The sequence below is a fragment of the Podarcis raffonei genome, chromosome 15 (genome assembly GCF_027172205.1).
Source record: "Podarcis raffonei isolate rPodRaf1 chromosome 15, rPodRaf1.pri, whole genome shotgun sequence".
NCBI lineage: Eukaryota > Metazoa > Chordata > Lepidosauria > Squamata > Lacertidae > Podarcis > Podarcis raffonei.
The window spans coordinates 23,519,797-23,533,795 of record NC_070616.1 but is presented as its reverse complement, the minus strand read 5'-3'; the positions used below and the strand labels follow the sequence as shown (position 1 = coordinate 23,533,795).

Below are 13,999 nucleotides of genomic sequence, written 5' to 3'. Positions count from 1 at the left end.
TGTGCCCACAGAGGCTTCAACTTTTTCACCAGTCATTCCTTCTTCCTAAAGAACTTTGGAGGAGGTTAAGCTTCTTGGACTAATTCCTGGTTCCATCACCAAACTACATTCCCCAGGATTCTCTGGGGGAGAGCCGAAGCAGTTAAACTAGTATATGCCCATTATATGTTGAAAGCTGATATGGCTAGATAGAAGTGGAGGAATTAAACCAAAGGAAACAAGGGAGATGGAATAGAGTCCACACCCATCATTATTTACTAAACTTTTTTATCATTAGAGAGAGGCATGATTTTGCCAATTTTGACTAGAAAAATTATCAGACCAAAGGGAGCTGATGAAATGATGGATGGGCAGTTGAGAGGCATCACCATCCCATTGTGCTCAGTGGCAGAAGGGACAGGCGGCAGCTCAGCTGCAGAGCATTTATTGACACACAGAAGGTTCCAGGTTCAATCCCTGGAATCTCCAGGTAGAGCTTGGAATGTCTTCTATTGAAAACCTGGGAAAGCAGCTCCAGTCCGTGTGGAGACAATACTGAACTAGATGAAGCAATCCTCTGACTTGCTTCCTCTCTTCCTATTATATTTCCGCAACTTAGGAGCACAGGTAGTACATCCAGTCAGACCCACTTAAAGTAGGGGGAGTACATTTTTTTAAAAAAACACCTCAATTTGGGGTTTCTGCAATGCACAGGGATCCCCCCAGGTAACCTCAATCCCACATGTCTCCTTGTAGGATATTGCTGTTAAGAACATGGGAAGAGCCTGCTGGATCAGGCCAGTGGCCCATCAAGGCCAGCACCCTGTTCCCACAGTGACCAACCAGATGCCTGTGGGAAAACTGTAGGCAGGATCTGAGCACAAGAACCCACTCTCCCTTTCTGAGGTTTCCAGAAACTGGCATTCAGAAGCATGACTGCATCTGACCAGGGAGGCAGAGCATAGAGATCATGGCTAATAGCCATTGAAAGCCTTCTCCTCTATGAATTTGTCTAATCCTTTTAAAGGCATTTCAGCAAGTGGCCATCACTGCCTCCTTTCTCTATGCAGAAAATGGAGGGAGACAGGACAACTTTTGAGCTGCACACATCCACCCCCCCCAAAAAAAAATCCCTGCTGAATTAATTTAGATAATCAAAACCAATCCATCTTGATCAGATGGATGCCCCAGCTGAGGCATGAGATAGTCAGGATAGTCATTTGGTAACCATTGCACACAAACACGCAACCACTGCTTTGTCCCACCCCACCTAAAATCTGTGGCATTGGGAATCAATTTCCATCTCCTCAACCAAAGAAGACTCTATGCTCTGAATAGCTGCATGGCAGGGAGAGTGGGAGCAATGCAGACAGACAGGTGTGCTTCCTTTTGTCAGAATGCCACACAATGGGAGATGCTGTGCTTTCAGAACTTCTCTCGGTAGTGCAGCTCTTAAGGATGTTAGAGCCCCCTTCAGGTCAGCTCTTGGCAACCCACACTTCACATGCAATACACGGAGCACAATGCGATCCCTTTTGAAGATCACCCTCTTCAGAACTGCCTAGTGTTTGTTTCTGTGCTGAACATGTTCTTGGGCTGAGCAAAAGCAGCATTTGAAAAGGATTTGTCCGGCCAGTTTGAGCCAGAAGAGGCAATCCTGACCAGTGAGTGTAGATTACTCCTTATTGTGTTTACATTATTTGATATTTATGCAAAACCTACAGTACCATGGAAATGATGTGGCTCTTGGGATCGTACCACTTCAATTTGGGAGGGGGGCAAATTACATGCGCAAAAGGCATGTGTCAGGTAGAAACCTTGGGAATGTGAGGGCCAACCACATCGCCAGCACATGTGCTTCAATGATCCCGTTACCATTCAATGAGTGCATTCCACCTTTTTGTGACATTTGCATAGATACTTCCCCTGCTGGCTCTTAGAAGACGAGGGTGGGATGGAATACCCTGGGTAAGGCACCTTCAGTAGGTTTTCTTAACCTGGAAGGTGCAAGGCGTGTAAGCAGAAGCATCTCATGTGTTGGCTGTGAGCTTCATGAGTGCAATATCAGAAGCTGCCAGGTTAGAACCAGGAACCCCATGGCTTTAGGTATGGTTCAGGGTCAATATTGGGACTTGTAATGGTTGGTGGTGGACCTGGAACTCAGAAGGGTCCATATCCACCCCTGACTCCCACCTACCAGGACTCCTATTCAGCATTGCTGCTGCCCCTGCCCTTGCATTGAGAGACCTCAGTTGGCACTACTGCACACTACTGCTGCCCGAACAAAACACTCCCCTCATTCAGATGCACTGCTAATTGGCTACAGCAGGCATAGGCAAACTCTGGTCCTCCAGAGGTTTGGGACTACAATTCCCTTCATCCCTAGCTAATAGGACCAGTGGTCATGGATGATAGGAATTGTAGTCCCAAACATCTGGAGGGCCAGAGTTTGCCTATGCCTGGGCTACAGCACTCAGGAATGGGAGCTAAACCAGCATTTGGCTTCAACGCATGACGGACAGACATCATCTTAGATTACCCAAAATTCAGGGTTCAACTTTGATGTCGTGCATTGCAATATAAGGTGATGAGCAGCATTTATGCATTGGAGTCTGGCTTGCTTTAAAAAGCACCACTGCAGCTTGTCTGCCTGCCTGCCTGAGAGAGAAATCCAGGTCCAGAAGGGGAAGATGAGGGATTGGTAGTGGCATCTCCTGGCACAACAGCAATAACATTGGAGGGGAGACTGATAGGGCAGCAGTACAGTGCAGGGGGCCATGTTTGCATGGATCCATCAAAGTCCTAAGGAAATCTGGCTCTCATCCTGGCCTGGCTGACTCTTGCAAGAAACCACCTGAGCTGCAGATTGATGTAACTGCTTAAGCCAGCCTTTCCCAATCAGATGTTGACTAGATGTTTTGAGCTACAGCTGCCATTAGCACCAGCCAGTAAGGCCAAAAGCCAGAGTTGATTGGAGTTATAGTTCAACAATATATGAAGGACACCTCATTGGGGAAGTCTGGCTTAAGCAGAAAAAGGTTCCCAAGTCCTGAATGGTCTCTGCTCATCTGGACTTTGAACATTGACTCTCTTCAACAGAAAGAGCTATAAAGGGCTTCCTATTCAGACCATTGCTTGATCAATGGTTGTCCTCCCTGGCTCTTGGCTTGTTCTCTGGTTCCGAATTCCTGGCTCTGATTCCTACCTTGCCCTCCTGGCTCCCACCTGACAGCTGTATGTGACTTCCCTCTGAAATGCAAAGTGAGAATGGAAATGCTGTTCAGGCAGTGGGTTCTTTCTCAGTCTTGAGACTTCAGCAAATGGCCAACTTCCCCACCCGCAGGAACTGGTTGTAGACATTAGTAGGATAACAGAATAAGAATAAAGCTAGCCACCCGCATGTGAGCTGGGATGTGACATGCATGGGAAGGTGAAAAGTAAGCCAGAGTTTGAGTATGCTAAACACATATATCTGATCTGTGTGCACTATGAGGCAATGATGATCTCAAATCAATATGGTGATGAAAGAGGAAACTCAAGCAACCTCTTGTCATTCCTCAGTGAAAGTTCTGGGTGTTCACCCAAATCTCCTCCCACAACTCATTTGCAAGAGCCCTGACCAAACCCAACCACAGTGGTGAGAATGAGCGTCAAAGGATGGCTGAATGTGACTCTTGTATAATGAATTATGATGTGCTTCTATTGTGCAATGTGGCAAGTCAACCCCGGGGGGGTGGCCCTACCATTAGGCAGAGGGAGGCAACTGCCTCAGGCACCAGATCCTGTGGATTGACAGTGAGCTGTTAGGGAACAAAGCTTTGTGTGTCCTGCACCCCCAAGGTGAGGCTGCTCTCCTGATAACAGTTTTGAAGTGTCAATTCCCAAATGGCCCTTGACTTTTGTTTGGGATCCATGCAGCTGACCCCATCACAGTCATTCTGAAAGTCACTTATTTTATTGTATCACAGACTCCCCAACACCTAGCTATGTCCAGTAACCTACTGATTAAGTCTGTCTGATTAACTCCAGTGGTTGACTCTTTAGTTTCTGATTTCTTAATTTTCTTAACTTTCAATCTTGCTCTCCAACAATGATCTCACGTAATGTTACAACACTGATAAGATCAACGTGCCAATAAAGACTTACAATACTAGGTCATTGGGGTGGACTAAAACAACATTTTTTATTCCCTCCCCCCCCCCCAAAAAAAAATCTTGAAAATCACAAGCTTAAAACTCAGAATAAGTCAAGTTCTTGACTTCTTTTATGGCAAATGAAGAACTTACGTGTTTAACATTTTGCAGCGAAATAAAAGCTAAAGCCCAAGATCAAGAGACCTCTCCTATCACTAGTGCAGAAGTCCCATTTATGACAGACTTTCACACCAGCTCACTTGTAACAGTAGATGAAATTTGCCAAGCACACAGAGAGTCCCTTTACCTCCATGCAAATCTGAGCAATGGGTCTTTCCAACTCAGCATTCCATCTGGTCAACCGGATGCCACAGGAATGTTCACAAACTAGTCATGTTTTTAAAACTACTGATTTTATACTTATTTTGAGAATGTTATCATTTCAAGTGTAAGTCAACAAACCATGGTTTTTTCTGCTTTTCCAGAAATCAGACCATGGTTTGTCTGGCGGGCTGAGCTCTTGTGTTCAAACAAGCCACACTGTGACTAAACAAACCATGTTTTAGCCTTATCTGTGAACCCAGGCCACTGGGTCTCACCTTCTTTGGTTGTGGTACCAAGAGCAGCAGCAGACATTTTGCAAAACTAAGAAGCCAGCCAGATCTTCTAGCAGTCAGTTTGGGAGAAAGGAGGGGCAGGTACACCACCATTCCAGCGTGTGAGAGAGATTCTTCTCTTTCCACTGTTATCTGGTCTTACAAACCCCACCTCTAATTCAGCCTAATTCAGAACTGCCAGGACTCAGCCCCATCCATAAATCACAGCCTCTGCATTGGGAGCCAACTCAGGGACATATACAGAAGGCCTATAGCTCAGTGGCAGAGGTCTGAAGTTCAATCCCTGGCATCTCCAGGTAGGGCTGGGAGATAACCCTATCTGAACCCCTGGAGAGCTTCTGCCATTCAGTGTAGACAATACTGAGCCAGATGGGCCAATGTGTGGTGTGGTAGAGCCACAGAGCTGCTCTCCTGGCACCAGCATCACTACAACTTACCTGGATGGTGGTTGGGCAGGGTGGGGCTCTAGGGCTTTATGGAGGCACCAGCAAAACCACTCTGAGTACAATGGTACCTCAAGTTAAGTATTTAATTAGTTCTGGAGGTCCGTTCTTAACCTGAAACTGTTATTAACCTGAAGCAACACTTTAGCTAATGGGGCCTCCTGCTGTCGCTGCACCGCCAGAACACAATTTCTGTTCTCATCCTGAAGCAAAGTTCTTAACCCGAGGTACTATTGCTGGGTTAGCAGAGTCTGTAACCTGAAGCGTATGTAACCCGAGGTACCACTGTACTGTCCTGCAGAAGCACCAGTCCTGAATTCGCCACCTCCCTTCCTTGCCCCAGCTCAGGTAAGCAGCAGAAATTCAGTGTGTCAGAAGGGGGGCTGTCTCTCTTTACACTGGTCCCTACTGGCAGCTTCTTATCTTCCTATGAGAAGCCAGATTTGCGTGTTGTGTTTTTGCACCTCTCCTAATAGCAACAGTCCTTTCATCAATAAGGGATAACAAAGAACTGGATTCAATGCATATACTTTGGAAGGCTTCTTTGTTCTCTGAGAGGAAACTTGTTACAAAACACAAACCTCTCTCAAAGCTACGGGAAGTCTCCAAGCCCCCTTCTCCAGTGAGCACGGAGGTATCAAAGGCTGGCTAAGTACTTTGAACAGGTTTTCATCTGCACACCACTTTGTTTAAATTAGAAACACCCAGTTCCAGTCACTGACAGTGCTTCTAAAGAGCTTCATTAAACCCACAAAAGGAAACAAGGAGGAAGAAAATAAATTTTAAAAGGCAGGGGGAAAATCAAAGCCTTCTCACTCAGATGAGATTTGACACAAGATGAGGGCTGGGCCCACAGTTCTTTGTTATTTCCAGACCTGTGGTTGTCAGATATTTCTTATGCTTTATCAGGTTTTTGTGGGTGGAGGGAGAAAAATAACCTTCAGAAAAAGAGTACTGGAAATAAAAATATTTATAAATATAAAAAATGTACCTAGCTCCCTGGAAGCACTTCCAGATTCTGTTTGTAAAACTCTCTTTTGCTAACAGAGAATGTTTGCTCCAATGCTTTGTGTGTGAAAGAGAATTTTATTCAGTAATCTTTTTTTCCACCCTGTTTTGTACTTAGGGTATTTTTGTAAACTTTTCCTTCACTCTTTCTTCAACTCTGTGAGCCTGAAGGCTTGGCAGCTTTGACAGAAAGTTTTTGTAAAAAAAAAAACGGGGAAAAAAACCTTGGCAAGAAAATGAAAGAAAGAGAAAGAAAAAGGAACAGAATCCAAGGAGCTTTAAGGATAATACAGTTGGTAACATGACACCTCACACAGTCTTAGCATCTGCTCTGACATTCAAATAGAAAGACAGAGCTGGAAAAAATCATATAATCCTGCTGGAATCTCACATATTGGGCTTAACTTTGGAAAGCAGTAAATTCTGAGAGGCTTTTGCCTCTGACTGCTAAAGGCTAGAGCATGCTCTGCTGAAAATAGAGAAAGGAAGGGGTGTTGCCACATTTCTGACTCTCGCGGGTTTATCGCAGATCTTAGATATAAAGACAAGTCATCAAGGAGACATTTGCTGTTTTGCTTTTTCAAGTTCCATAATGGAGGGGAGGCTACCATTTCCACAGTTTCCTCAAATGGAGGTACAACGGGTGGGCAGAAGTTGCAATTAAAAAAAAATACCCAGGTATCCTTTGGATTTTACATCATCAGCACTTGCAATCTGCATAAATGCATAGCGATTAGCAAGCAAGCGAGACTCATAAACAGCTCTTCAACTTTGCATATATCCCACATAAGCCATTGCGGTGACTTACAGCAGGTGTGGCTAACCTGTGGTCCTTCAGATGTTGTTGGACTCCAGTTCCCATCAGCCCCAGTGACCATGACCAATGGACAGGGTTGATAGAAGTCGTAATCCAGCCATATCTGGATCGTGCAAGCTTAGCCACCCCTCACTTAGAACCACTGTGAACCAAGTTAAATCCCCACTCACACATGATACTAACGGAACAATATTGGGACAGTCACTTTCTCTCAGCCTGTTCTACCTCACAGGGATGTTGTGAGTATAAATTGGAGGGAGGGGCATACACACCATCCTGAGCTGCTGATAAAGGGGGGATGGAATAAAAAAAGCAGTAAAAAAGAGGCTGCCCTCAATGTGGTGTTGTGGTTAAGAGCAGTGGACTCGTAATCTGGTGAATTGGGTTCGATTCCCTGCTCCTCCACATGCAGCTGCTGGGTGACCTTGGGCTAGTCACACTTCTCTGAAGTCTCTCAGCCTCACTCACCTCACAGAGTGTTTGTTGTGGGGGAGGAAGGGAAAGGAGATTGTTAGCTGCTTTGAGACTCCTTAGGGTAGTGATAAAGCAGGATATCAAATCCAAACTCTTCTTTTTATTTTATTTTATAAAAAGCCAGTTTGTAACTCTCAGAGCATTACACCTGGCTGGATTTAAATTGGGTCAACCATTTTTTCTGTGTTTGGGCTCTTGGCTTTGACTCGAAAATACATTAACACTCCCTTGGCATTGGCAGGGTGACAGAGTCCCCATTTCCAAAGGGTTTCATACCAAGCCTCTCTCACCCCAGCCTCATATGCAGACCAGAGTGAGTGAGCAATGCTCAAAACCAAGTTCCAGTTTTTATCTACATGAGCAGCAAGAATCAGGTCAGGAGATTTCCAGTTAATTTCAGCTCCCCTCAAGTCCTGGCATGCCTTGTGAATCACAGCCTACAGGCAAGGCTTTGGAATGAAGCTAGGGAGGCCAGCAGATGGGGAAAAGAAACAAGTTCCTAATCCCTTACTAAATGACGAACACTCATTGAAATGTCATCTTCTGAAATTCTTGCTGATGACCTCCATTTTATTTTATTTTTGAAAGTTACTATCCCAGGGGTATAATAAAAAAGGGTTTGTTACTTTTCCCAGTGTACAGGCAAAGAAAATTGTACTAAGGACATAGGAAGCTGTCTTATACCAGGTCAAAAAAATTGTCCACTTAGTCCAGTCTTATCAACACTCATATAATTGTCAAATTGGAAGGGGTCCTGAGAGTCATCTAGTCCAACCCCTCTGCTATGCAGGAATCTCAGCTAAAGCATCCATGACAGATGACCATCCAACCTCTGCCTAAAAACCTCCCATGAAAGAGAATGCACCACATTCCAAGGGAGTCTGTTCCACTGCCGAGCAGCTCTTATTGTCAGAAAGTTCTTCTTGATGGAATCTCCTTTCTTGAAACTTGGACTCTCCTTTCTTGTAACTTGAAGCTACTGAGTTGGGTCTTATGCTCCAGAACAGGAGAAAACAAGCTTACTCCACCCTCCATGTGACAGCCCTTCAGATATTTGAAGATGGCTATCGTATCTTCTCTGTCTCCTCTTTTCTAGGCTAAACATACCAAATTCCCTCAACTGTTCCTCATATGGCTTGGTTTCCAGACCCTTTATCCTCTTTGTTACCCTCCTGTGCACACCTTCCAGATCACTCCAGGTGTGATCTGAAGAAGGCAGAATAGTGTGGTACTATTACTTCCCTTGACTGGGACACTATATTTCTGTTTACGCAGTGTAGAGTAGCATTAGCTTTTTTGCTGCTGCATCATACTGTTGGCTCATGTTAAGCTTGTGGTCTACTAAGACCTCTAGATCCTTTCCCCATATAATACTGGTAAGCTAGGTGTCTACCATATTATATTTGTGCAGCTGGTTATTCCTGCCTAAGTGTGGAACCTGACATTTATTCCAGTTGAAATTAATTTTGTTTGCTTTGTCAATCAGTTCAGTTCATCTTGAATCCTATCTGTCTTCTGCAGCATTAACCACCCCTCCCAGTTTGGTGTTATCTGCAAATTTGATGAGCAGCCCCTCAACTCCTTCATGCAAGCCATTTTAATAGATGTTGAACAACAACAGGCCCAGGGCATAACTCTGGCTGGCAGCAGCTCTCCAGGGTCTTGTGCAGAGATTTTCCACATCACTTGCCATCTGATCCTTTGGCGATGGGCAGGATTGAGCCCAGGAGCTTCTGCGTCCAAAGCAGTGAGCTATGTGCCTGCCCTGATACATCAGCACATGTTTAAGGGTTACCCAGATCCCTAGTTAGTCCCACATGTTCGTCATCTCTTTAACCCTCTCAGTAGTTTGTCCCACGAGACATGATGCTCTGCTCTTGGGGATGGAGAGAAATTTGGTTCAGTTCACCTTGAAGGCTGAATCTATCAAATCCTCCCTTTTCAAAACTAAACAAGAACCAAAACACAGCCATCCATCGAAATTCACACTTCTCGAATTTTGTGGTGCATTATTCTAATAATGCGCACAAAAATGCATACATCAGGGGAAAGCATGCAGCAAAATGCATGCATTAGTGACAATAGCATCTACAAATGCATTATGTTGGGGAAAATTGCATACAAAAGTGAGTGTTAAGAGAAGTGAGCACTTAAAATGCTGATGAATTTTCATGAGTGCTTAAAAAAAATCACAAACTTTTGCAGAAATGTAAACAACTGAATTTAAAAGTGGAAAACAAATAAGGAACCAAGAGAAAGTGATATTAACAGATTAGTCCATCCCTATGTGCATATCTGTTTTGCTGTGTCCAATCTCTGGGCTCCCAGGTATCCTTCCAGGCTTTCTTATGAGGCCATTACCTATCAGGGTTGACAATACAGAACTTTATAGACTACTTGCTTGACCTCCATTAGAATTATTATTCCCTCTAATAACAAACTCAGGGAATGAGTGCCAATCTGGGAGCCACTGGGCTCCTTTGGGAGGATGCGCAAGATATAAATTGCATCAGCAGCAGCAACTGGATTGTATTCAAAATGGGGTCACTGGGAAACAAGATGGAGGTGTCAGCCTGCTTCTGGGAGAAACCCCAGGGATAATTCAGCAACACTCGCTAGCCGTGCAATGTTGGATGTCAGTAGGAAAAGAAAAAAATGGAAGACACAGTGGTGTGGATAGATTGGAGAAGCCTAGAGGAGTGCATTGCTGGCGGAAATGCTGGATAGGATTTAGAGGTGAGAATACATTGATATTTGTTGCTGCTGAGAATCCTAAAATCATACACTTCCTGTTGAGGGTGCCTCTGATCAATCTTTTGACTGGCCTGGCTGTTTTTATAATGCCATCTATTTATTTTCAATGGCCTATTCTTTAGCAGTTACATGTAGGAAATTCTTACCTCATGAACTGTTGCTTAGTTGAGAAAACACATCAGATAGAGTTTTCAATGGGTGCTGCAGCCATTAGCTTCCCCTACTTCTCCACCTCTTCTTAGGTAAAAAAATAAATAAATTGAAAATCCTTTCATTTTTTTAAAAAAGTCTTCTCAGCTGTTTCTGAGAGGAATTTTTTGTTATGATTATTCATATGTCTTTAAAACTATTTTGTGAGGCTCCCTGTATAAAACATGACTCTACCTTTTTAAGCCACTGGGAACCTTCTGTGTCGAAGGTGCTGTACCCAAAACAGAAAGAAAAGGAAAAGGAAATCCTTTGAGAAAATAAACACATCTCAAAGAAAAGTAGGGAGACAGAGAAAAAGAGAAGAGAGATTGATGTTAGGTATTTTGGGGGCAGAATCTTGAGGGGGACACTGGAAACGTCTAGCCAGGGTCTTCATCCTCTCATATCATTCAGGGAATAAAAAGTCCAGAAATATTTGGGTTTATCTATATTACCCCCTTCCTTCCAGGTGTTTTCTGAGGTAAAAATCCCCCTTCTACAGAAACGGAAAGGTGTTAAAATCCTCCTATGTGGTGTAAGTCCCTCTCAGGTGAGTACATCCTTATTCACCCTGCAGCGCTCTGTCATGACAAGTTGTACCTGCTAAAACAATTCTTTCCAGAAATATGAGGGCTAGGCCATAGAAGTTTCCGGCACTCTCTCTCTCTCTCCTGCACGAAACCCATCAAGCTTTAACCCATCAATCACCCATGCCTTGTAAACTGTTCACTGTAATTGTCACTCAGCTACTTTACAGCGCCAGAAACACCCTTACAACAATGACCCTCAATTCAGTTCAAGAGCACAGTATATCCTGTCTTCCATTCTCTCTCTCTACCGTCCATGCCTGACACACACCCCAGGTCCCACAGACATATGTCCTGACAGCTGCCATGAGCACACATCCAGATTATACCAACAACCCAGCTTCTGACTTCCAAATGTCAGAACGGTCCCCAGAGCCTTACTTTTTTATATAGCCTAACTTCTTTGAGGATGGCACTTGGGGCCTCCCCTTAAAGGTATGAGGACCCAGGTTGTCCTTCATCTTGACAATCAATAATTAGTCTGCACATGCATGCTCCTTGTTTGCAAACTCCAGCATCAAGCAGCAACTGGAATACATGAATCTGCCAACACCAGAGAGTTTCATAACATTTTGCCTCAAAATACTTCTAAGGCAAAAAGGTTTCAGCTCAGTATTTGAGCATCTGCTTTGCATGCAGAAGGTTCCAGGTTCAATCCCTGGCATCTGCAAATAGGTCTGGATAAAACCCCTGGCTGAAAGAGCTTCTGTCAATCAATGCAGACAATATTGAGCCAGATGGACCAAATGATCTGACTTAGTGTCAGGCAGCTCTTCCTATATCCTATATCAGTGCACACATATCAGGGTGCAAATCATCACATGTTGGGATATCAAGTGATAGGCATGCATGTGTGAACCAGCCGGACAGGCCCACTGTATCACATTTATTCCATTAGACATAAGAAGGTTTGCTGTGTTGGAAATGGGGTACTTGAGACTGAATCAAGATGTCTCACTTCCTGATAGGGAAAGAGTAAAGGTCCAGTATAATATGTAGGAAAGGAACAATACCTCTTTGCCAGATTTCTCAATCTCTACCGTCACCGTGGTGTGGTTCTTGTGCTCCTGGAACATGCAGAGGTAACAGATGCAGACCTGGTCCGTCTGGCAGAAAAGCTCCATCGTCTTGCCATGCACAGGGCATTTCCTGGCTTCAAAGTCCTTGATGGGGTCAAGGAGCTGGTGATCCCGGAAGGCAGCCCCTTCAAAGTGAGGCTTCAGATGGAGCTCACAAAAGCTGGCTTGGCACACAAGGCAGGACTTCACGGCCTTCTGCTTGTTGTCAATGCAGGAGTCGCAGAGGACCTCTTCGAGGACCCGGGGCCTTGAACTGGACCCTCTGCTCACCCGGTTGAAGTTGGATCTCTTGGTGTCTCCTGATTCCCCAAGGGAGACAGTGGGTTTCCTCAGATCTGCAATCTGCCCACTGGAATACAGTGACTTCTTCACATCCCCTTCGCCGGTGAAGGTTTTCTTTGTTTCCATGTTGTATATAGACTTCCTCAGGTCCCCTCTTTCCGGGAAGGACATCTGGGACCTCCGAGGCTCCCCTAGAGGCATGGAGGGGAACGCTGGCTTCTTGCCCTCCCCAGACTCCATGTTGAAATAGGTTGACCTCTTCTCATCGGATTCAACAAACTGGATGATTGGCCTCTTCCAGTCGCCCCCAGAATATATCGATTTTTTGAGCTGTTCTATCTCCAGCGCAGGGCTGGTGTTATTCTTGTTGGCATCTTTCTCCCCTTTGTTTGGGCTGGTCGGTTTCTTCCCTTCTTCTGCCTCTCTTGGTGGAGAGGCTGGGGTCTTCACATCTTCTGACTTACTTGTGGTCCCATTTGCTCTTGCTGCCTCCATCCCGTAGCTTTTCCTCCTGGCCTCAACACTTTCTTTTTTCTCTCTCCTGCAACTGTCAGGAAACGGCAGAAGTCTTGGACTACCTTACCCTTACACAAAAGCCGGCAACCTCACTGGCTGCTGTCCCGGCAAGGAATGGAAGAACAATACGTCAAAAGCTTTACCTAAATGCCACACCTGAAAGATGGGGAGGAGAAGTGAGATACCTGAATTACACTGGGCAGAGCCAGAGAGAGAGAGAGAGAGAGAGAGATGTTACAAAAGGCATCAAGAGAGCCAGCTGCATAGTTAATTATACAAGCCAGCCCACACCCAAGAACATTCTTGTCTAACCAGGTTTGGGAATGAAGGGTTGTTTATGTGTCACTTTTTTCTTTCAAAAATAATTTTCATTAAGAGGCAGCAACCAGTTCTGCTACCTACTTCGAAAATAGTTGCTTCTGTTGACAGCAGGAGTGGAGTGACCTTCTCTGCTGCATGAGCAGGATTATACGTAGAGTGTAAGGTACAAGAAAGGTGGGGGGTAAGTGAACTGCTTGTGTGTACATGCAACTAAGCTTGCCTTTGGAATTGATGCAAAGAGTCATAATCAGATAATGAACTAAGGATATTAGAGTTTCCATGAGAACTAGAAGCAGAAAATGTCTGAAGCTGAGAATCTCAGCCTCTGACATTGTTGTTTGAATGCCTGCACCACAACACTTGACTAGTTTATCTAAAGGAGGCTGAAAGTACAACATTCTGCACACTTACTCTCTTGACAAATGGTGAGAGAATTGGCAGAAATGTCTTCATTCACCTATGAGTATTCATATGGGGAAGGCCCATAGCTCAGTGCTATAGCATCTGCTTTGCATGCAGGGGGTCCCAGGCATGTCCCAGTAGGACTGGGAAAGACCCCTGCCGGAAACCCTGGAGAGCTGCTACCTGTCAGTGTGCGCAATACTAAGCTAGATAGACCAATGGTCAGACTCCCTATAAGGCAGTTTCCTATATTCCTGCCATCCTGGTTATTTATTCTGATTCTCTGTGGACACACACACACCCCAACACACGTCAGGTCTTTTCCTCTCTCGACGGCCCTCCAATTATCTGTGCACCCAGTTAGTTCAAAGCTTTTAATAGCTACCAGAGCATTTCAA

The 13,999-nt window shown here is 44.8% G+C and overlaps 1 protein-coding gene across 3 annotated transcripts in view; it reads right to left on the bottom strand.

Moving 5' to 3' along the window:
• TRIM29 (tripartite motif containing 29) overlaps positions 1 to 13,114 on the bottom strand; it is a 45,626-nt gene extending 32,512 nt beyond the window's left edge. For all 3 annotated transcript variants that reach the window (XM_053367339.1, XM_053367340.1, XM_053367341.1), the window contains exon 1: positions 12,015 to 13,114. In XM_053367339.1, the coding sequence (XP_053223314.1) occupies positions 12,015 to 12,857 (843 nt within the window). In that variant the 5' untranslated portion in view covers positions 12,858 to 13,114. The remainder of the gene's footprint in view (positions 1 to 12,014) is intronic.
• Positions 13,115 to 13,999: the final 885 nt, after the last annotated feature.